The 22,370-nt window shown below is 45.5% G+C and overlaps 2 protein-coding genes across 3 annotated transcripts in view; one reads left to right on the top strand and one right to left on the bottom strand.

The window, feature by feature from the left end:
* Window positions 1-22,370, bottom strand: part of LOC123756344 (uncharacterized) — a 402,241-nt gene that overhangs the window by 203,609 nt on the left and 176,262 nt on the right. The window lies entirely within an intron of this gene.
* On the top strand, window positions 19,846-20,859 carry LOC123756542 (uncharacterized). Its single transcript, XM_045739792.2, has 2 exons — window positions 19,846-19,986; window positions 20,296-20,859. Exons 1-2 carry the CDS (start codon window positions 19,846-19,848, stop codon window positions 20,857-20,859), a joined length of 705 nt encoding a protein of 234 aa, XP_045595748.2.

Raw genomic sequence — 22,370 nt, 5'->3', positions numbered from 1 at the left:
CAGTTTCCATGGAGTGTTCACTACCGAGCCTGAGCAGCTCCCATTGTTGGAAGGGGTTACCCTAGATGAAAGACTATCAGATATAGAGGTGACAGCAGAGGAGGTAATGAAACAGTTGACAACTCTAGATGCAACTAAAGCAGTTGGACCAGACAAAGTATCACCGTGGATACTAAAAGAAGCAGCACAGGCCCTCAGCGTGCCTCTGGCAATGATCTTTAATGAGTCACTTATGTCAGGAGAATTGCCCAGTTGCTGGAAGAAGGCAAATGTCGTGCCGATCTTCAAGAAAGGAGATAGGGAGGAGGCACTTAACTACAGACCTGTATCACTGACAAGCATCCCCTGTAAAATACTGGAAAGAATAATTAGGCTGCGACTGGTTGCACACCTGGAGAACATTAGGTTTGTGAACAAACATCAACATGGGTTCTGGACAGGGAAATCGTGCCTAACAAACCTTCTGGAATTCTATGATAAAATAACGAGGATAAGACAGGACAGAGATGGTTGGGCAGACTGCATATTTCTGGACTGCCAAAAAGCCTTTGATACAGTACCGCACATGAGACTGCTGTTCAAGCTCGAGAGGCAGGCGGGGGTGGGGGGAAAGGTCCTAGAATGGATAAGGAACTACCTAACAGGAAGGAGCCAAAGAGTTACGGTAAGGGGCGAGAAGTCGGACTGGCGAACAGTAACAAGTGGAGTACCACAAGGATCGGTGCTGGGACCAATTCTATTTCTTGTATATGTTAACGACATGTTTACAGGCGTAGAGTCCTACATGTCGATGTTTGCGGATGATGCAAAGTTGATGAGAAGAGTTGTGACAGATGAGGATTGCAGGATCCTCCAAGAGGACCTGAACAGATTGCAGAGATGGTCAGAGAAATGGCTACTAGAATTCAACACGAGCAAATGTAAAGTTATGGAAATGGGACTAGGAGATAGGAGACCAAAGGGACAGTACACAATGAAGGGGAACAGCCTACCTGTAACGACGCGTGAAAGAGACCTGGGGGTGGACGTAACACCTAATCTATCTCCTGAGGCACATATTAATAGGATAACGACAGCAGCGTACTCTACACTGGCAAAAGTTAGAACATCATTCAGAAACCTAAGTAAGGAGGCATTTAGGGCGCTTTACACTGCCTACGTAAGGCCAGTCTTAGAGTATGCCGCCTCATCATGGAGTCCCCATCTGAAGAAACATATAATGAAACTGGAAAAGGTTCAGAGGTTTGCAACGAGACTCGTCCCAGAGCTACGAGGGATGGGGTATGAAGAGCGCCTGAGGGAATTGTGCCTTACGACACTAGAAAGAAGAAGGGAGAGGGGGGACATGATAGGAACGTATAAGATACTCAGAGGAATTGACAGAGTGGACATAGACGAAATGTTCACACGGAATAGTAACAGAACGAGAGGACATGGATGGAAGCTTGAAACTCAGATGAGTCACAGAGATGTTAGGAAGTTTTCTTTTAGCGTGAGAGTAGTGGGGAAATGGAATGCACTTCAGGAACAGGTTGTGGAAGCAAATACTATTCATAATTTTAAAACCAGGTATGATAGGGAAATAGGACAGGAGTCATTGCTGTAAACAACCGATGCTCGAAAGGCGGGATCCAAGAGTCAATGCTCGATCCTGCAGACACAACTAGGTGAGTACAACTAGGTGAGTACACACACACACACACACACACACACACACACACACACACCACACACACACACACACACGCACGCGCACGCACACACACATACACACACAAACACACACACACACCCTACGTTCTACTGGGGAAATAAATCAGAGATAAACACGAGGATAAGACTGGAACAGAGTTTCAACACCCGATTAAGAGTCAGGGTAAAGTTCACGAGTCAATAGACTAAGCATACAATGATAAGTCAGGTGGTAGAGGTAATTAGTGATGGCGACTTGTGACCGTAATTGCCATGGCGGTTTGGGCATCGTTGGCATACTCAGCTTCCACTCTTGCTTTCACTCTTGTGGTGGATAGAGTGAACAGTTCAGTTAATTGGGTAGTTATGGTGAGTTGTTCTATTTTTATGTGTAAGGCTTCAAGGATTTGGAGCTTCCTTGAGTCCCTGTACTTGTAGATTTTAATAGATTTTGGGCTTTTTTAAATTATGTATGTATTTGTATCCAGCATTTCTCTTATAAGAGTGATATTATGGACGTGTCTCATGTGATTTTTAAGGGCACCTGACTGGAGATGACAGGTGAAACGCCTCGTCAGCTTGGTCGACGTCATGCCTTTGTACTTAGATTGAAGGTTATATCCTTAATGGGGGCAGGTGTACGTGTATACCTCGTTCGACTCCTGCAAATAGGGGTTCTCAGTTGGCTTAAGGCTGTTTTTAAGGACGTCTTTAAAAAGGGGTCTTTTTTGGTTTATAGTATATATATTCTATACATATACTGTATATCAGTAATATAGTTTATATACTATGAATTGAAAACCACTGACGTAATTAAAAACAGCCCGAAGCCAACTGAGAACCCATTGCAGCAGTCGAACGAGGAACATATGTACACCAGCTCCATCAAGGATGTAACCTTCAATCTAAGTACATAGGTATGACGTCGACCAAGCTCACGAGATGTTTAACCTGTCATCTTCAATCAGGTGTTGCAAAAAAATAACATGAGTGAAACCCACTCTGTCAACCCAAAAAAGAAATGCTACATAAAAACTCTTGTATAATAGAAACAGCCTAAGATGTAAAAAAGAAAAAACAGTGTAGCGGAGGCGAGCCCTTTGAGAGGCGGGCCCAAAGAGCCAGAGCTCTTTGGGACCGCCTCTCAACTGTCAATCAACTGATTTTTTGTATATTTCACACACAAACACACCCAGGAAGTAGCCCGTAGCAGCTGTCTAACTCCCAGGTATCTATTTACTGCTAGGTGAACAGGTACATCAGGAAATAAACTGTGGCCATTTGTTTCCGTCTCCGTCAGGGCTCTAACCCGGGCCACCATGACTACGAATCTCGGGCGCTGTTCACTCATCCGTCACGACCCTAAGATATATATATTATATATATATATATATATATATATATATATATATATATATATATATATATATATATATATATAATATGTGTGTGTGTGTGTTTACATCGTGGTCTTCCTCTGGTCAACTAACGTGTCATTAATAACAGGTATTTGAGTAGGAGCTGAGAGGGGCGTATCCCAGCAAGAGACACCGAGCGACTGTATATAAGACCATAACAATACGGGCCCAGCGTCAGCCCGCGGTGTTTATGAGACCAGCACACGCTTTATGGAGCCTCCCTGTGCCTGCCTGCCTCTTCCCGCCCCTCGCTATACTCCCACACATTTTATGGTGGGGGCCCCTTGCTTGGGGCCCTGCCCACCCTTGCTACTGCCACGGGATGTGCGGTGGGTGCCTGGCATCCTGCCCACCATCCTGCCCACCATCCTACTGCCACAGGATATATATATATGGTGGGTCTGGCTCCCTGCCCGTTTTGCTACTGCCACAAATGCTGTCGTGTTGTTGGTCTCTTGTTAGGCACCTTGGTCAGCATCACCACACTGCTGCCACTCGCTTTATTCAGTGTTCCTTTCGCTCTCCTTCACGTCTGTCACCACTACTACCTGATTTAACCCGTCCGTCTTGTCTGTCTATTAATCGTGTACTTTAGACTTTGAATATTGGTCCGGTAGCTCTGTCTATTGGTCCATTAGCTCTGTCTATTGGTCCAGTAGCTCTGTCTATTGGTCCAGTAGCTCTGTCTCAGTCTATTGGTCCAGTAGCTCTGTCTATTGGTCCAGCAGCTCTGTCTATTGGTCCAGTAGTTCTGTCTATTGGTCCAGTAGCTCTGTCTCAGTCTATTGGTCCAGTAGCTCTGTCTGTCTATTGGTTCAGTAGCTCTGTCTCAATCTATTGGTCGTGTTGTTATGAAAATCTCGACTTTATTATGGTGGGGACATGCCAAATATTTTACATAATATTCCCTCCCCTAGTATTTACTAACTATTTCTTGCTAGTAACAAAAAAATGTCTTAAATCAACAAATATATTCCGACCAGGACGGACTCTCAGCGCTAAATAAAACCAAGAAAATTAAATGGTTGGCCGTAAGACAATAAAAATACAACGAATTTAACTGCGATACGTTTAGTTAAAACCTTTTAATCGGTTAATGTAAAGGCAGGAAAATATATCCACGTCATTGGAATATAACACACTGATCAGTGGGAAAAAATCTCCTATTTTCCCTGTAATTACTGACCATTTAGAGTGAGTTCGGTTGTTGATAAATTCACGGACACAGCCGTGAAGACAATATAGGATAACTTATCGAGGGTCATCAACTCATCAAAATTTTCCCAAAGTGATCTCCATAGAAATCCTTGATGATTTAGTTTGATCATTTTAATTTGAAAGGTTTAAATTAGCTGAAAGTTTGGCAGTAATGCATCTTTCTAAACTTTGCTGATTTTCCATAGTCTCATCCAAGACGTCTATCACCAGTAGACGGATGACATAAGCGGAGGTCTAATATCATGTAGGGAAAATGGGTTATCCGGCGGTAGCAAGCGGAGTCCCGCAAGGTCAGACTGAGACCACATCTATTTGTGAAATTAACATGAACCCAAGCAACCCACCTAACCTATTCAAGCTGGTGCATATAAACGTTAATATTACGGTGCGTAAAATTTCACTAGTACGTCCAATTTTCATTTGAATGGTTGATTCCGTACAAAATGCGACGCATTAGAAGAGTTGTTTCATATGGAAATTCGGCGCTAATCTTGCGAGAAGTGTATCAACTCTGCTCTCAAGCTTCAGAGATTATAAACAGATTTGGAAAGCTTGGTCAATTGACTTAATATCTGGCACATTATTATCTCTGTTGGTAAACATATATATGACCACACCACACAGCCACCACACCACACAACCCACACACCACACAGCCATCACACCACACAACCCACACACCACACAGCCACCACACCACACAACCCACACACCACACAGCCACCACACCACACAACCCCCACACCACACAGCCACCACACCACACAACCACCACACCACACAGCCATCACACCACACAACCCACACACCACACAGCCACCACACCACACAACCACCACACCACACAGCCATCACACCACACAACCACCACACCACACAGCCACCACACCACACAACCCCCACACCTCACAACTACCACACAACCACCACACCACACAACCACCACACCACACAACCACCACACCACACAACCACCACACCACACAACCACCACACCACACCACCACCACACCACACAACCACCACACCACCACCACACCACACCACCACCACACCACACAACCACCACCACACCACACAACCACCACCACACCACACACCACCACACAACCACCACACCACACGACCACCACACCACACAACCACCACACCACACAGCCACCACACCACACATCCACCACACCACACAACCACCACCTCACAACCACCACACCACGCAACCAACACCTCACAACCACCACACCTCACAACCACCACCCACACAACCACCACACCACCACACCACACAACCATCACACCACACAACCACCACACCACACAACCAACACACCACACAACTACCACACCACACAACCACCACACGACCACCACACCACACAACCACCACACCACACAACCACCACCCCACGCAACCACACCACACAACCACACCACACAACCACCACACCACACAACCACCACACCACACCACCACCACACCACGCCACCACCACACCACACAACCACCACACCACACAACCACCACACCACACAACCACCACACCACACAACCACCACACCACACAACCACCACACCACACCACCACCACACCACACCACCACCACACCACACAACCACCACACCACACAACCACCACACCACACAACCACCACCACACCACACCACCACTACACCACACCACCACTACACCACACCACCACCACACCACACAACCACCACCACACCACACCACCACCACCACACCACACAACCACCACCACACCACACAACCACCACCACCACACAACCACCACCACACCACACAACCACCACACTACACGACCACCACACCACACGACCACCACACCACACAACCACCACACCACACAGCCACCACACTACACGACCACCACACTACACGACCACCACACCACACAACCACCACACCACACAACCACCACACCACACAACCACCACACCACACAACCACCACACCACACAACCACCACACCACACAACCACCACACCACACAACCACCACACCACACAACCACCACACACCACACAACCACCACACCACACAGCCACCATACAACCACCTCACCACACAACCACCACACCACACAGCCACCATACAACCACCACACCACACAACCACCACACCACACAGCCACCATACAACCACCACACCACACAACCACCACACCACACAGCCACCATACAACCACCACACCACACAACCACCCACACACCCCCACACAACCACCACACCACCACCACACCACCAACACCACACACCACCACACCACCACACCACACCACCACCACACCACACAACCACCACACCACACAACCACCACACCACACAACCACCACACCACACAGCCACCATACAACCACCACACCACACAACCACACCACACAACCACCACACACCACACAACCACCACACACCACACAACCACCACACACCACACAACCACCATACAACCACCACACCACACAACCACCACACCACACAGCCACCATACAACCACCACACCACACAGCCACCATACAACCACCACACCAAACAACCACCACACCACACAACCACCACACCACACAGCCACCATACAACCACCACACCACACAACCACCACACAACCACCCCACCATACAACCACCACACCACACAACCACCACATCGCTTGAAACACTACAAAGCTCAACAGGAAAGTCAAGGGGTTATATAGGCAGGTACAACACAAGGGCAACACAGATGAACTCATCAGTATAACACCGCACAAATGGGTGGGATTCACATTATTAAAAATATTGAATTGATATTGCAATGTTATATGAAATTTACAAAAATATTCTCACGGGTTTTGCAGTATAAAATACACTGTGTTTATTGTAGCAACTCCTGTGCAAATATATATATATATATATATATATATATATATATATATATATATATATATATATATATATATATATATATATTATATATATATATATATTATATATATATATATATATATATATATATATATAATGTCGTACCTAGTAGCCAGAATGCACTTCTCGGCCTACTATGCAAGGCCCGATTTGCCTAATAAGCCAAGTTTTCATGAACTAATGCTTTTTCGACTACCTAACCTACTTAACCTAACCTAATCTAACATTTTCGGCTACCTAACCTAACCTAACCTATAAAGATAGGTTAGGTTAGGTAGGATTGGTTAGGTTCGGTCATATATCTACATTAATTTTAACTCCAATAAAAAAAATTGACCTCATACATAATGAAATGGGTAGCTTTATCATTTCATAAGAAAAATTTAGAGAAAATATATTAATTCAGGAAAACTTGGCCTATTAGGCAAATCGGGCCTTGCATAGTAGGCTGATAAGTGCGTTCTGGCTACTAGGTACGACATATATATATATATGAAACGATAATTATCGGGAGAAAGAGATAAGCAGGTAAGGCTATACAATCCTTGAAAGGGCTATGAGGACGAAAGTTTGGGTTATTAGGTCGGGGTGAAAAACCATTTGGACCAACAAGGATCGAACTCTACCCTTGTACGACACAAACCCATCTCTCTACCGACCAGTCTAAGTGGATAGGTAAAAATAACTTTATATTTACATATTTCGAACATGCTACTAAAGACAAAATATAAATTAGAAATTAACATTAATGACACTATTCGAAGTTAAAAAAAAGCTTTACAAACAAAAGAGAAGTTAGAAGTGACATTTAAGTGACAACTTAGAAGCGAATTTTACAAGCAACAAAGAAGTTAGAAATCTAACGTGGGCCTCTCAAGGATTCCAAAGTTTTGATTCCCACTTAATGGAGCGGTCGAGGTCCCATAATGGAAGCCGGACTAAGAGTACTTAATGGAGCGGTAGAGGTCCCATAATGGAAGCCAGACTGAGAGTACTGACTCTAAACTGCTGCTTTAAGCTTACTACTCAGTCGCTTTATTCCACTTAAATATAGAAGTTTAACCTCCTTGACCGCAGCGACGGGTGTGGAGGTCACCAGTGTGAGTGGAAGGTATTAGTGTCGTTAATATACAGTTTTGGGGCCAGCAAGAGGAGCCAATATGACAATGTTCTTCCACACTGATATCAAAGCATTGTGTTCCCAGTAGCTACGAGGCGGGACCCAAGAGCCAGATCTCGCTCCTTAAAGACACCAATCGGGTAGTACACAATGGACTTATTCAAGTTGAATAATAATACAAAGTCACAATAATGGAAGGTTGAGGGGAGAAGAATAATGAGGGGAAATGTATTGTCAAACACATCCACCACACAATTAAAAAGGGAGAAAAACGTTGAAGCTGTAACACCCAGCTTAACAAGAGAAGGGTTCCAGGACGTGGTAATGAACAAGAGAACAATAACAAGGGAGGGAGCGCTGGACGGGTTGAAGTAAGACAAGACAACGTTATTATCAAGAGAAAGCGCTAACTTAATGACTATATAGCACATGGGAGTGATATCAGAACTGGATAGAAGCTGGGATAGATAGGACGACGAAGTAAAGGAACGGTAACCAATCACTTGAGCCCACGGGCATGGAACGCCGACCCGCAAGAAGTATACCGCTCACTGTACCGACCGGTCCAAGTGGATGGGAGAAGAGATAAACAAGTGGAAGAGGAAGGAAGACGAGAGGAAGGAAGCAGCACAGAAGACTACACAGCGAAACAGGAGAGGTATGGGTACTCAGCTGGTACGCTTAGGTAAACTGAAGTACACTAATGTAGCCCAACATGAGCTGAGAACCACAAAATGGCAAGCACAAAATAATAGGACTCGCCCGCACATTGCTAAATGGTAGAACACAGCAAGAGAGTCCAGGAGCAACAAGAACCATTGGACAGTACCAGAGTACTGGAAGCATGTATGGAGCACACGGTAGACGTCAGTGATGGTGAGTTGGCAGTGTGAAAAGTCAGCCAACACGTGTAGACCACATGATGGAAATTTTGGACAGTACCAGAGTACTGGAAGCATGTATGGAGCACACGGTAGACGTCAGTGATGGTGAGTTGGCAGTCTGAAAAGTCAGCCAACACGTGTAGACCACATGATGGAAATTGGTTGAGCCAGGGCCAGGGGGAGGAACTCATATACAGGTAAGCGAAAAAAACATTTTAGATGGGACAATTAAATATGAAGGTTAGAGGTTGTGACATGAGGTTCGAGAACGGACGGAATTAATGAATACAAACGTACCAAAATGGACAGGGAAGGAAGCCAGAGGAGCACTGAGATGGAAGGGAAGGGAAGGGAAGGTGCTGAGGTGGAAGGGAAGTTATAATTAGTTTCTTGGAAGAGAAAATATCATGGTGTTTCGATTGAGTGATACGAGTGCCTTCCTCTCGGGAGAGATCATTCGCCTTCAGTGCGTGAATGAGATTCAGAAAGACAGAAGAAATCTCAAGCACACACACACACACACACACGTCTTGGTGGATTGAAAGTTTCGGTGAAAGGTGGATTAAAGCTTCGGGAAGTTCACACAGAAAATTCAAGACATCCAGTGATTTGTTTTCTATCAAATATCACAAAACATTTGTCCTCTTAAGAGTAAGTTTTGAAAATGTCATGCATTGAAATTGTTGATAAAGCTTAGACATCGGCTGAGCTGATGGCGATGAACAGAAGTGTCAAAATAAATATTAGCAATCGCTCTTAACACCAGCGCCTCGCAAACGACAGCTGGCACCTCACAGGCGCCAGCTCACACCTCACAGGCGCCAGCTCACACCTCACAGGCGCCAACTGATACATAGGAAACTGTGTTGACCAGACCACACACTAGAAGGTGAAGGGACGACGACGCTTCGGTCCGTCCTGGACCATTCTCAAGTCACAATCGACTTGAGAATGGTCCAGGACGGACCGAAACGTCGTCGTCCCTTCACCTTCTAGTGTGTGTGGTCTGGTCAACTTACTTTAGCCACGATATTGTGACTCATCGCCTGCATAGGAAACTGTGCTTTCAAGAATTATCTAACCAGATTATAGCCTTACATATTGAGAAGGATAGGAGCGACATGATTCAAGTTCAAGTATGTTTACTGAGGCAAGAAAGAAATACACCTCAAAGGGATAGAGTAGCTTAGGCTATTTCTACCCACCAGGAGCGACATGATCACGACATACAAGATTCTAAAAGGTAATGATCAAGTTAATAAAGATGATGTTGAACACGAAGAGAAGCTGGAAGAGAGAGAATGTTAAGCAAGAGATAACATTCGTGGTGAGAGAATGGGTAGACTCGAGAAGTTCAGATGAACCACAAACATATATTGAAGCTCTTCATCAGGGTGAGTAAAAGTGAAAGGAAGAGGAGAGATGCAGACATTAGAAGATAATGAGACAGGGATCAAGAGGAGATAATGAGACAGGGATCAAGAGGAGATAATGAGACAGGGATCAAGAGGAGATAATGAGACAGGGATCAAGAGAAGATAATGAGACAGGGATCAAGAGGAGATAATGAGACAGGGATCAAGAGAAGATAATGAGACAGGAATCAAGAGGAGATAATGAGACAGGGATCAAGAGAAGATAATGAGACAGGGATCAAGAGGAGATAATGAGACAGGGATCAGAGGAGATAATGAGACAGGGATCAAGAAGAGGTAATCAGACAGGGATCAGGATAGAATGATGAGTCTGGACTAAGGATAATGAGGATAATGAGCAAGCCTGCCCCCAGTAAAACACTAATCACAGGCAACAGAGGCAGTAGAAAATAGACATATGAAAACAAAGGTCCAGATTGATAGGAATATATTTGAATGAGATTGCGAATTGCTCAAGTCTTTGGAAATGAAAAAAAATTATTTGTTCCTTGAAACCATGTAGATAGCCAAGAACAAGTGAAAGTGAAGTTAAATATAAATCCAAAAATTTCAGGTTCCTGAAGCCCGCTGAAAGCCGTTTCCAGCATTCCAGGAAATAGTTGATGCTTTCCCTCTAAAATCCTGTGAGCCAAATCGGACATTCCCCCTTTAAGGATTGTGCTGCCAACAAACATGACTCCACATTTTTGAGGTGAAAAATGGACACCTTTTTCCCAACAGTTTCCACTGAACTAGAGTCCAGCACACTCGTGTTAAGACAAAGACAGCAGGTTGATCAAGCAACTGAAGTGGCCAACAAATGCAAGAAGAGAGGATGATAGCGGAAATGAGCAAACAGAACAATTAACACTTAAAATACCGATATCCTAGCAGGGCTGTAAACCTAGGTATAGCGACCCCTTCCGTTTCACCGTGGTCATGCCTTTTACACATCATCACGTCTCCCTTTCCTTAGTTCAGTGTCTCTATACCACCACAGCCACCATCACCCCTTAATCGAATGGCCTCACACTCTTCCATTCCCGATTGATAGAGATTAAGCCACCCAAGAGGTGGCACGGGCATGAATAGCCCGTAATTGGAGGCGGTTTGAAGCCATTACCGGTACCAGTAGCTGGTACTGTTGATCTGTGGATGGCTGAGGTCTTCCTAGTTGCTGAAAGTTTGTGTCCTGCAGGAGGCTTGGCTGTTCAGGCAGGTGGCTTGGCTGTTCAGGCAGGTGGCTTGGCTGTTCAGGCAGGTGGCTTCTGGATGGAGGCGTCGCGTGGCGTCTGCTGTCCTCAGCTTAATTCGGTGTTTCTTCTTCGTCGTGCCGTCGACCAAGTTGTCGACGGGTTTGTCGTGGAATTCCAGCTCTCCGTCGGGGCAGGTCGTGTAGTATTGGGGGTCGTAGTGTTCCTTGCGTAGTATTGAGAGGCCGATGCAGTACTGCATGGTTTCGGCGTTGACGTACTTGGGGTCTGGCCACAGGTCTTTTCCGTCGATAGCCGAGTTACAGTGATGGGCCAGGTCTCGTTCCGACTTCACCGTCAAACGGTGGAGGGAGGGAGGGAACTATCGGGAGAAAGCGTCAAACCATTACGACTATATAGCACTTCGAGAGAGTCAGGATGAGGATTTGGGCTGGGACGGGGAGGGGGGGGAGGAATGGTGCCCAACCACTTGAACGGTAGGGGATTAAACGCCAACCTGCATGAGGCGAGACCGTCGCTCTACCGTCCAGCCCAAGTGGAGACTCGGGGTCGTGTGTGTGGAGTATAAAGCAAGGGGCCACCTGCTGGTGAGGGTGCTCGGGCGTTGTCGTTGTTCCTTGGGCCATTTCCCCTACATACCTCCCTAATAGGCTCCGCTCTTCGCCGTCACCTCACCCCCCCCCCCCACAGCAGATTCATCACTCGACCACTTCACACTTAACAGTAACCACAGAGCCCATCACTGAGCGACTCATATGTACTTCCCATTATCTCATTATCTCTCAAATCTAAATAACTCGGCGTGCCAACTACCTTCCTCTAGGCCACTCTCACTCCCCTCTCATTTAATCTACCATACCTGCTTCACTGACTCTATCATGTTTACTACCATGACTCTATGACCTCTAATCCCCTCTCCTCACTCTACCACACCTACTCCCATCACACTACCACCTCTGTAATTTACACTCAACGTCCCTTCACCAAGAGATCACCACACTCGTGTCTCTCTCATCCTCCTCTCTCTCATCCCCTCAAATCACTCCCTTCCCCACCAATTAACTTCCCCTCACCCTCCCCCATGTCCCTGCAGGTCATCCAATCAAAACATTCACCCTAATCCACCACCATCCAACTCCCCTCTCTGCAGATCCTATCCATTTCAAAACAACACTTCATCGTACTCATCCTCCTCCACATTCACCGCATTCTACCCCCTTTCACTAAATTCCCTTCAGATTCATTCAGTGAACCTGAAGGGCACATTGCCCCTTGCCTAGCACATGAGGCATACCTAGACAGAATAACATCAGTGCCATAAGGGTTGTTGACGAACCTAAGAATGTCTCAGAAAAGCTGGAAGGAGACCAGAGCACTGTATATATTAGTTGGGAAACCCAGTCTTAAGGAGCCCAGACGTAGAATTTCCAATTAAAGAAACAAAAAGCCAAATATAAGAAACGGGACTAGCACCAGAACTGAAGGGACTAAGCCATGTGGACAGATTAAAGGAGATGAAGAACTCAGTTATTGAGTTTGGACGAAATAAAGGTGTATGCAATTACTTATTGTAATGTGCTGAGGGAATGCAGAAAGTGAACAAAGAAGACATGTTCTCTATGGAGAATGGGAGAACACTGGAGCATGATTGGAGAACAATGGCGCAAATGACGTACAATTAAACACACTGACGCGCTCGTGCGCTCTCACGCACACACCAGATACGTCTACACTACACTGTACGTAGTGTAGTGTATTTGTTCAGATACGTCTATCAAGACCTGAAAAAAGACTTTTGATAGAGTCCCACACAAAAGGCTGTTCTGGAAACTAGAACATGCTGGAGGTGTGACAGGCAGACTTCGGACATGGATGAGAAATTTTCTGGCAGATGAGGGTGGTAATCAGAGACACTGTATCTGACTGGAGGAATGTTACTAGCGGAGTACCACAGGGTTCATTTCTGGCACCAGTAATGTTCATCGTCTACATAAACCATCTACCAGAAGGAATACAGAATTATATGAACATGTTTGTGGATGACGTTAAGATACTGGGGAAGACAGGAGACGCAGACAATTGTAATGTCCTTCAAATTGACCTTGATAAAACAAGTGCTTGGAGCGTCAAGTGGCAAATGGAATTCAATGCGAATAAATGCCATGTTATGGAATGTGGACTCGGAGAAAATAAACGACACAACTTACAAATTATGTGGAAAGGAATTTCAGAACTCTAATAAAGAACGAGACCTAGAGGTGGACAGCTTTGTATAGTAAGCTGTCGCCAGAGGAACACATAAACAACATTGTGAGAGGAGCGGATGTGTCGCTTTCCAACTTCAGATTTGCTTTTAATTATATGGATGGTGAAATACTAAAGAAACTGTTCATGACTTTCTTGAGACCAAAATTAGAATATGCAGCAGCTGTGTGGCGCCCAAATTTCAAGCAGCACATAAATAAACTGGAAAAGTTGCAACGGCATGATACAAAAAAAGGCTTCCGGAACTGAAAAACAAGAGTTACGATGAAAGACTAAAGGCGTTAAACATGCCAAAACTAGAAGAAAAAGAGGTGATATGATCACCACTTACAAAATACCAACAGGAATCGACCAAATTGACAGAGAGAGGAATTCCTGAAACCAGCAACTTCACGAACAAGAGGACACAGATCCAAGCCAAACAAAGATGCCGAAAAAAATATTTTAAGTTTTCTTTTGTAAACAGAATGATAGACGGTTGAAACAAGTTAGGTATTCATTTAGCTATGCTTGCAGGGGGTTGAGTTCTGCTCTTTCGGCCCGCTTCTCAACTGTCAATCAATCAACTGTTACTAACTACTAACTATTTTGTTGTTGTTACCCCTGTTACCTACTGCTAGGTAACAGGGGCATCAGGGTGACAGAAACTCTGCCCATTTTGCTTCTGCCATCACCGGGGATCGAACCCGGATCCTAGGATTACGATGCCAGAGCGCTGTCCACTCAGCTATCAGGCCCCCTTAGGGGCCTATTAGGTCCCCTTAGGGGCCTATTAGGTCCCCTTAAGGCCTATGAGGCCCAAGTGAGGTGGTGGTGACCAAAATCGTTAGTAGTTTCTAAGCGTTATATGACAAAAAGTACTGGGAAGACAGGACACACACACACACACACACACACACACACACACACACACACACACACACACACACACACACACGCGCGCACACATAAATGTGTGTGTGTGTGTGAACCTGGAACCTGTGTGAACCACAGGAACCTGTACACCAGTTGATTGACGGTTGAAAGGCGGGATCAAAGAGCTAAAGCTCAACCTGCGCAAGCACAACTAGGTGAGTACACACACACACACACACACACACACACACACACACACACACACACACACACACACACACACACACACACACACACTAATTTGGCAGTTTGCCCATCAGGGAAATGAAATGAACCAAGCCAAAATGGATGGAGAGCAGGCACCCCCCAGGCACAGGTGCGGTAGCGTGGCTGCCGCCTGGCTGCTCACACGGGCAGCGTCACACGGGCAGCGTCACACGGGCAGCCTCACACGGGCAGCGTCACACGGGCAGCGTCACACGGGCAGCCTCACCAGACACCACCACCAATATGTCACAGCCTCGCTCATCTCTATTCATCAGCAGAGTCAACAAACGTCCAGGTGTTACTCTGTAGAAGTAGGTGTAGGTGAATTCAACTAGGTGTCTCCTAGTTGTGAATACAACTAGCACCAGTTCGTGCTAGTTGTATTCAACTAGCACGAGCTGGAATTAAAGATACAGTCACTCTGCCTGTTTGTCTTTCGTTTGTCTATCGGAAGGAAGACAAACTCTTATCTACCCAGGTAGATAAGAGGAATTTCTCAAGAGGAATATCACACATACACACACACACTGTATACTGGGACTGTCATGGGGTCGACCTTGTACGTAAGTTAAGAGGAAATAACCAAAATACACTCGAGTAACGGCTCAGCTGAAATGTCCATTGATGACTTCAATCAATTTTTATTGTTTCACATGGAGAGGGACAATTTTTGACTCATTAGAGCTCGTCAAAGGGTTCTCTGCATCATCAAGCTGACCTTGAAAGGTCACAATCAATGCCCACACACGTCAGTCATAATGAGGACCTGACGAGACGTCAATACGTCAGTCATTTTACATTCCTGACTTTCAATGACAGTGAGAACTCTTTCAATCATAGACTAAAATAGGACCCAGCAAGAGATCACACGTGTAAGCAATTGGTCAATATGTGAGAGCGTCGCGCCAAGGAAGAGCAGATCGGGATGATGATGTACTGCCGTGTCGCATATGTTTGCTGTGTGTTGTCAGCTGATGAGTACAACGAAAACATCTCATTCATCAAGATTGCTGTTCGGCTGTTGGTGTTTTGATTGAGAGGGCGGGCGAGGGTAGAGTCTCTCGCGTATATTTTTTCTTACTATTAATTAATAATGACACACATTGAGGAACATGAAAGTCTGTAATAAAAAAAAGTTTGTTGTACTCACCTAGTTTTACTTGCGGGGTTTGAGCTCTGGCTCTTTGGTCCCGCCTCTTAAAAGTCAATCAACTGGTGTACAGATTCCTGAGCCTACTGGGCTCCATCATATTTACATTTGAAACTGTATATGGAGTCAGCTTCCACCACATCATTGCCTAATGCATTCCATTTGTCAACTACTCTGACACTAAAAAAGTTCTTTCTAATGTGTCTATGGCTAATTTGGGCACTCAATTTCCACCTGTGTCCCCGAGTGCGTGTGACCCTTGTGTTAAATAGCCTGTCTTTATCTACCTTATCAATTCCTTTGAGAATCTTGTATGTGCTGATCATGTCCCCCTAGCTCTTCTGTCTTCCAGCGACGTGAGGTTTAATTCCCGTAGTCTCTCTTCGTAACTCATACCTCTCAGTTCGGGCATTAGTCTGGTGGCAAACCTTTGAACCATACTAGTTTAGTCTTATGCTTGATTAGATATGGATCACACACACACACACACACACACACACACACACACACACACACACACACACACACACACACACACACACACTGTGTGTGTGTACTTAAGGAAATTCCTTAAGGAATTAAGGCAAATATATGCATATGCAAACAAGCTTGAATGGTCCCCAAGCCAATATGCAACTGAAAACTCCACACCCCAGAAAGATTCGAACCCAGACAGCCAGGAGCACTACGCACATGGCGTACCCGGTTCTTTAACCACTCGACCAACCGTGACTGTACAAAAGACATTGGTAGCCGAGGCTATGTCCCATTTCTATATATATATATCTTATTTCAGTTGCATATTGGCTTGGGGACCATTCAAGCTTGTTCGCATTTGTGTTGCTCACGTGGCCCCACAAAGTGAGGTGATTCGATGATATATCTATGCTCAAGCATACCACCAAGTGCACGGGAGACATCTCCCGTCACGCAGGGTGCAGTCGCACCTCCACAGATCTCCAGTATCATCTATTGATACTGGAAATGGCTCAAAAGGGCCACCACTTATGGGCTATTCATGCCCATGCCACCTTTTGGGTGGCTTAATCTTCATCATCACCACCAAGTGCTGTCGGGACGTTGGGGATATAGCCTCGGCTACCAATGTCTTTTGTACACACGGTTGGTCGAGTGGTTAAGGAACCAGGTACGCCATGTGCATATTGCTCCTGGCTGTCTGGGTTCGAATCCTTCTGGAGTTTTCAGTTTTATATATATATATATATATATATATATTATAATATTATATATATATATATATATATATATATATATATATATATGTCGTACTTAGTAGCCAGAACGCACTTCTCAGCCTACTATGCAAGGCCCGATTTGCCTAATAAGCCAAGTTTTCCTGAATTAATATATTTTCTCTAATTTTTTTCTCATGAAATGATAAAGCTACCCATTTCATAATATATGAGGTCAATTTTTTTTGGGGGGGAGTTAAAATTAACGTAGATATATGACCGAACCTAACCAACCCTACCTAACCTAACCTAACCTATCTATATAGGTTAGGTTAGCCGAAAAAGTTAGGTTAGGTTAGGTAGGTTAGGTCGTCGAAAAAACATTAATTCATGAAAACTTGGCTTATTAGGCAAATCGGGCCTTGCATAGTAGGCTGAGAAGTGCGTTCTGGCTACTAGGTACGACATATATATATATATATAATATATAATATAATATATATATAATATATATATATATATATATATATATATATACATATATACACATATATACAGGCTTTTTATCCCCGTCATTATGCTCATTAATATTATTTATAAGAATATGTACAGCCACAAATATTTACCAAGATAAGGCTGTACAGCAAACATGTACATTAAACAGGCAGGCTAAACTGACAGCTTCCCAGATCTGTCAGATCTGGTGTGGGCACCTGTCACAGTCCAATTACCATTACTTGACGAATAATTCGTTATAGATAATTTACAGGTTGATTATTTGCAATACAAGGTGTCAAAATAATTATTGTAGGTAAATGACCGTGGTATTGCTTAAGATAAAGTATTCATCGTTTGTTGCTTATTAATAGTGTACAAGTGTGATAGAGTATTAATAGTGTACAAGTGTGATAGTGTATTAATAGTGTACAAGTGTGATAGTGTATTAATAGTGTACAAGTGTGATAGTGTATTAATAGTGTACAACTGTGATAGTGTATTAATAGTGTACAACTGTGATAGTGTATTAATACTGTACAAGTGTGATAGTGTATTAATAGTGTACAAGTGTGATAGTGTATTAATAGTGTACAAGTGTGATAGTGTATTAATAGTGTACAAGTGTGATAGTGTATTAATAGTGTACAAGTGTGATAGTGTATTAATAGTGTACAAGTGTGATAGTGTATTAATAGTGTACAAGTGTGATAGTGTATTAATAGTGTACAAGTGTGATAGTGTATTAATAGTGTACAAGTACAAGCTGTGAGACGTAAAATTAACGTTGTGGCAACATGTGGTAGGTTAAACTAGTGGGGATAAAGTTAAACCAGTTATCCTGATTGCTGAATTTCCTGTTCATAACTCGTGCTGTCTTTACTGGCGTCGTTGTTTGAGAAACATTAAAAGGTTTCTTGGATTAAATTCAGGTTCATGTTCGTAACATTGTGTGAGAAATGTCAGTCATGATTCATCACGTGAGTCGCGATTCATCAGGTGAGTCATGATTCATCAGGCGAGTCATGATTCATGAGATGAGTCATGATTCATGAGATGAGTCATGATTCATCAGGTGAGTCACGATTCATCAGGTGAGTCATGATTCATCAGGTGAGTCACGATTCATCAGGTGAGTCATGATTCATCAGGTGAGTCACGATTCATCAGGTGAGTCACGATTCATCAGGTGAGTCATGATTCATCAGGTGAGTCACGATTCATCAGGTGAGTCATGATTCATCAGGTGAGTCACGATTCATCAGGTGAGTCACGATTCATCAGGTGAGTCACGAGGCACGCCTGGATGTGCAGTGTTCACACTAAATCTCACGAAACTCATCAGAATTCATGTTAAATATACTTGGTTAACTTATTGTCACACGGGTGGTGTCACACGGCTGGAGTCACACGGGTGGTGTCACACGGCTGGTGTCACACGGCTGGTGTCACACGGCTGGTGTCACACGGCTGGAGTCACACGGGTGGTGTCACACGGCTGGAGTCACACGGCTGGAGTCACACGGCTGGTGTCACACGGCTGGTGTCACACGGCTGGTGTCACACGGGTGGTGTCACACGGGTGGTGTCACACGGCTGGAGTCACACGGCTGGTGTCACACGGCTGGTGTCACACGGGTGGTGTCACACGGCTGGTGTCACACGGCTGGAGTCACACGGGTGGTGTCACACGGCTGGTGTCACACGGCTGGTGTCACACGGCTGGTGTCACACGGATGGTGTCACACGGATGGTGTCACACGGATGGTGTCACACAGGTGGTGTCACACGGCTGGTGTCATACGGCTGGTGTCACGCCAGCCGACACCACCCGTGTGACACCACTTACTGGCAACTCGGCTGTAAATTCCACCAAGGTAATGCCGCGTCTTAAACACGTAATTGAAAACTGCAGGAATGCCTCTGGGGGGAGAGCAAACTGCTCGTCTCAATTGGCAGTTATGAAGGAGCTGGGGACGTGGGAGGTCTTAGGAGAGATGAATGGGAGCGAGAGAGAGAGAGAGAGAGAGAGAGAGAGAGAGAGAGAGAGAGAGAGAGAGAGAGAGAGAGAGAGAGAGAGAGAGGAGGGGGGAGGGGGTTCAATGTCTGGCAGCTAAAATTTGTAAGTAAAATGGAACACGAGAAAAGTTTGAAGAAATTGGCGTAACATCTCCACTTTATCACAGCCCACCGCCAGCCCGCCGCCAGCCCGCCGCCAGCCCACCGTCAGCCCACCGTCAGCCCACAGCCAGCCCGCCGCCAGCCCGCCGCCAGCCCACGGCCAGCCCACCGCCAGCCCACCGCCAGCCCGCCGCCAGCCCGCCGCCAGCCCACCGCCAGCCCACCGCCAGGCCACCGTCAGCCCGCCGTCAGTCCACCGCCAGGCCACTGCCAGCCCACCGCCAGCCCGCCGTCAGTCCACCGCCAGGCCACCGTCAGCCCGCCGCCAGCCCGCCGCCAGCCCACCGCCAGCCCACCGCCAGCCCACCGCCAGCCCACCGCCAGCCCACCGTCAGCCCGCCGTCAGTCCACCGCCAGGCCACCGCCAGCCCACCGCCAGCCCGCCGCCAGCCCACCACCAGCCCACTGCCAGCCCACCACCAGCCCGCCATCAGCCCACCACCAGCCGCCGCCAGCCCACTACCAGCCCACCGCCAGCCCCGCCGCCAGTCCACCGCCAGCCCACCACCAGTCCACCGCCAGCCCACCGCCAGCCCACAAAGTATTTTATAGGGGATGCTTGTCAGTGATACGGGTCTATAGTTAAGTGCCTCCTCCCTATCACCTTTCTTGAAAATCGGTACATTTGTCCTCTTCCAGCAATTGGGCAATTCTCCCGACATAAGTGATTCATTAAAGATCCTTGCCAGAGGCACGCTGAGAGCCTGCGCTGCCTCCTTTAGTATCCACGGTGATACTTTGTCTGGTCCAACCGCTTTAGTTGCATCCAGTGTTTGTCAACTCTTTCATTACCTCCTCTGCTGTCACCTCTATATCTGATAGTCTTTCATCTAGGGTAATCTCTTCTAACAATGGGAGCTGCTCAGGCTCGGTTGTGAACACTCCATGGAAACTGACATTCAGTGCCTCGAAGATTTCCTTGTCACTTTCAGAATATGCCCCCTCTGTCTTCCTTAGTCTTGTCACTTGGTCGTTCACTGACATTTTTCTTCTTATATGGCTGTGTAGTAATTTAGGTTGCTTTTTTGCTTTGATCGCAATATCGTTCTCATAATTTTTTTTTCGATGCTCTTCTTATGTTAATGTAATCGTTTCTATCTCTGTTGCATCTAATCCTGTTTGTTCTCTGTCCTTTGTCTTCCTCCACTTCCGCCTGCTGATTTTTGTTCCTGAGACTGTCTATTAAACCATGGGTTATTATATTCCCTCTTACTTTTTCCCTTTACTATTGGTATAAATCTCTCTTCGGCCTCCTGGCCTTTCCCTATGACTAGGTCCATCATATCTTGGACTGTTTTTCTTCTAATTTCTTCCTCCCACTGCACTTCTCCCAGATATTCCCTTATCCTCCTGTAGTCCCCTTTCCTGTAGTCAACTCTTCTTTCCCAGATCTCTTGTCCCTTGGTCACTAGTTTGAATTCCATCATGTTGTTAAGGACTAGGACACAATGGTCACTGACCCCTGGAGGTATTTCATGTTCCAAATTCTTGATGTCTTCTACGTTCTGGGTGAAAATCAGGTCTAATAGGCTCGGCGCATCTCTTCCTTTTTCCCTTGTGTCTTCCTTTAGATGTTGTGTTAGGAAATTCCTGTCTATAACATCTACTAACTTTGCTCCCCACGTTTCGTCCCCTCCATGGGGATTCCTTGATTCCCAATTTATCTCTCCATGATGTAGATCCCCCATGACCAGCAGTTTCGCTCTCATTCTGTGAGCTAATGTTGCTACCCTCTGCAGTTCATCTATGCATGTGTGTGTATGGCTTTCTGTACGAGGAACATATTTTAATCCCATTTGTTGTCAAATCACTCGTCTGGTGAGACGGATTCCAAATCATTTAACCCCCTAGTAAAAATGTCTCTAAAGGCCGGCCACACACGTGCAGTTTTAACTGACAGTTTATGACTGTTCAGTTATAACTGTCACAGTTCAAACTGACGTCAGTTAAAAATGACATGCACACACACACACACACACAGTTCAATCCCTCAGTTTTACCATGGATTCCGAGGAGTACGATCTTGTCGCTCTTGGTGTATTCTTTGTAATGCTACAAGCAAATAGAAAAAAAACTAAGA

This window comes from Procambarus clarkii, chromosome 25 (genome assembly GCF_040958095.1).
Source record: "Procambarus clarkii isolate CNS0578487 chromosome 25, FALCON_Pclarkii_2.0, whole genome shotgun sequence".
In the NCBI taxonomy this organism is placed as follows: Eukaryota; Metazoa; Arthropoda; class Malacostraca; order Decapoda; family Cambaridae; genus Procambarus; species Procambarus clarkii.
This window is presented reverse-complemented; position numbering and strand designations above follow the sequence as displayed.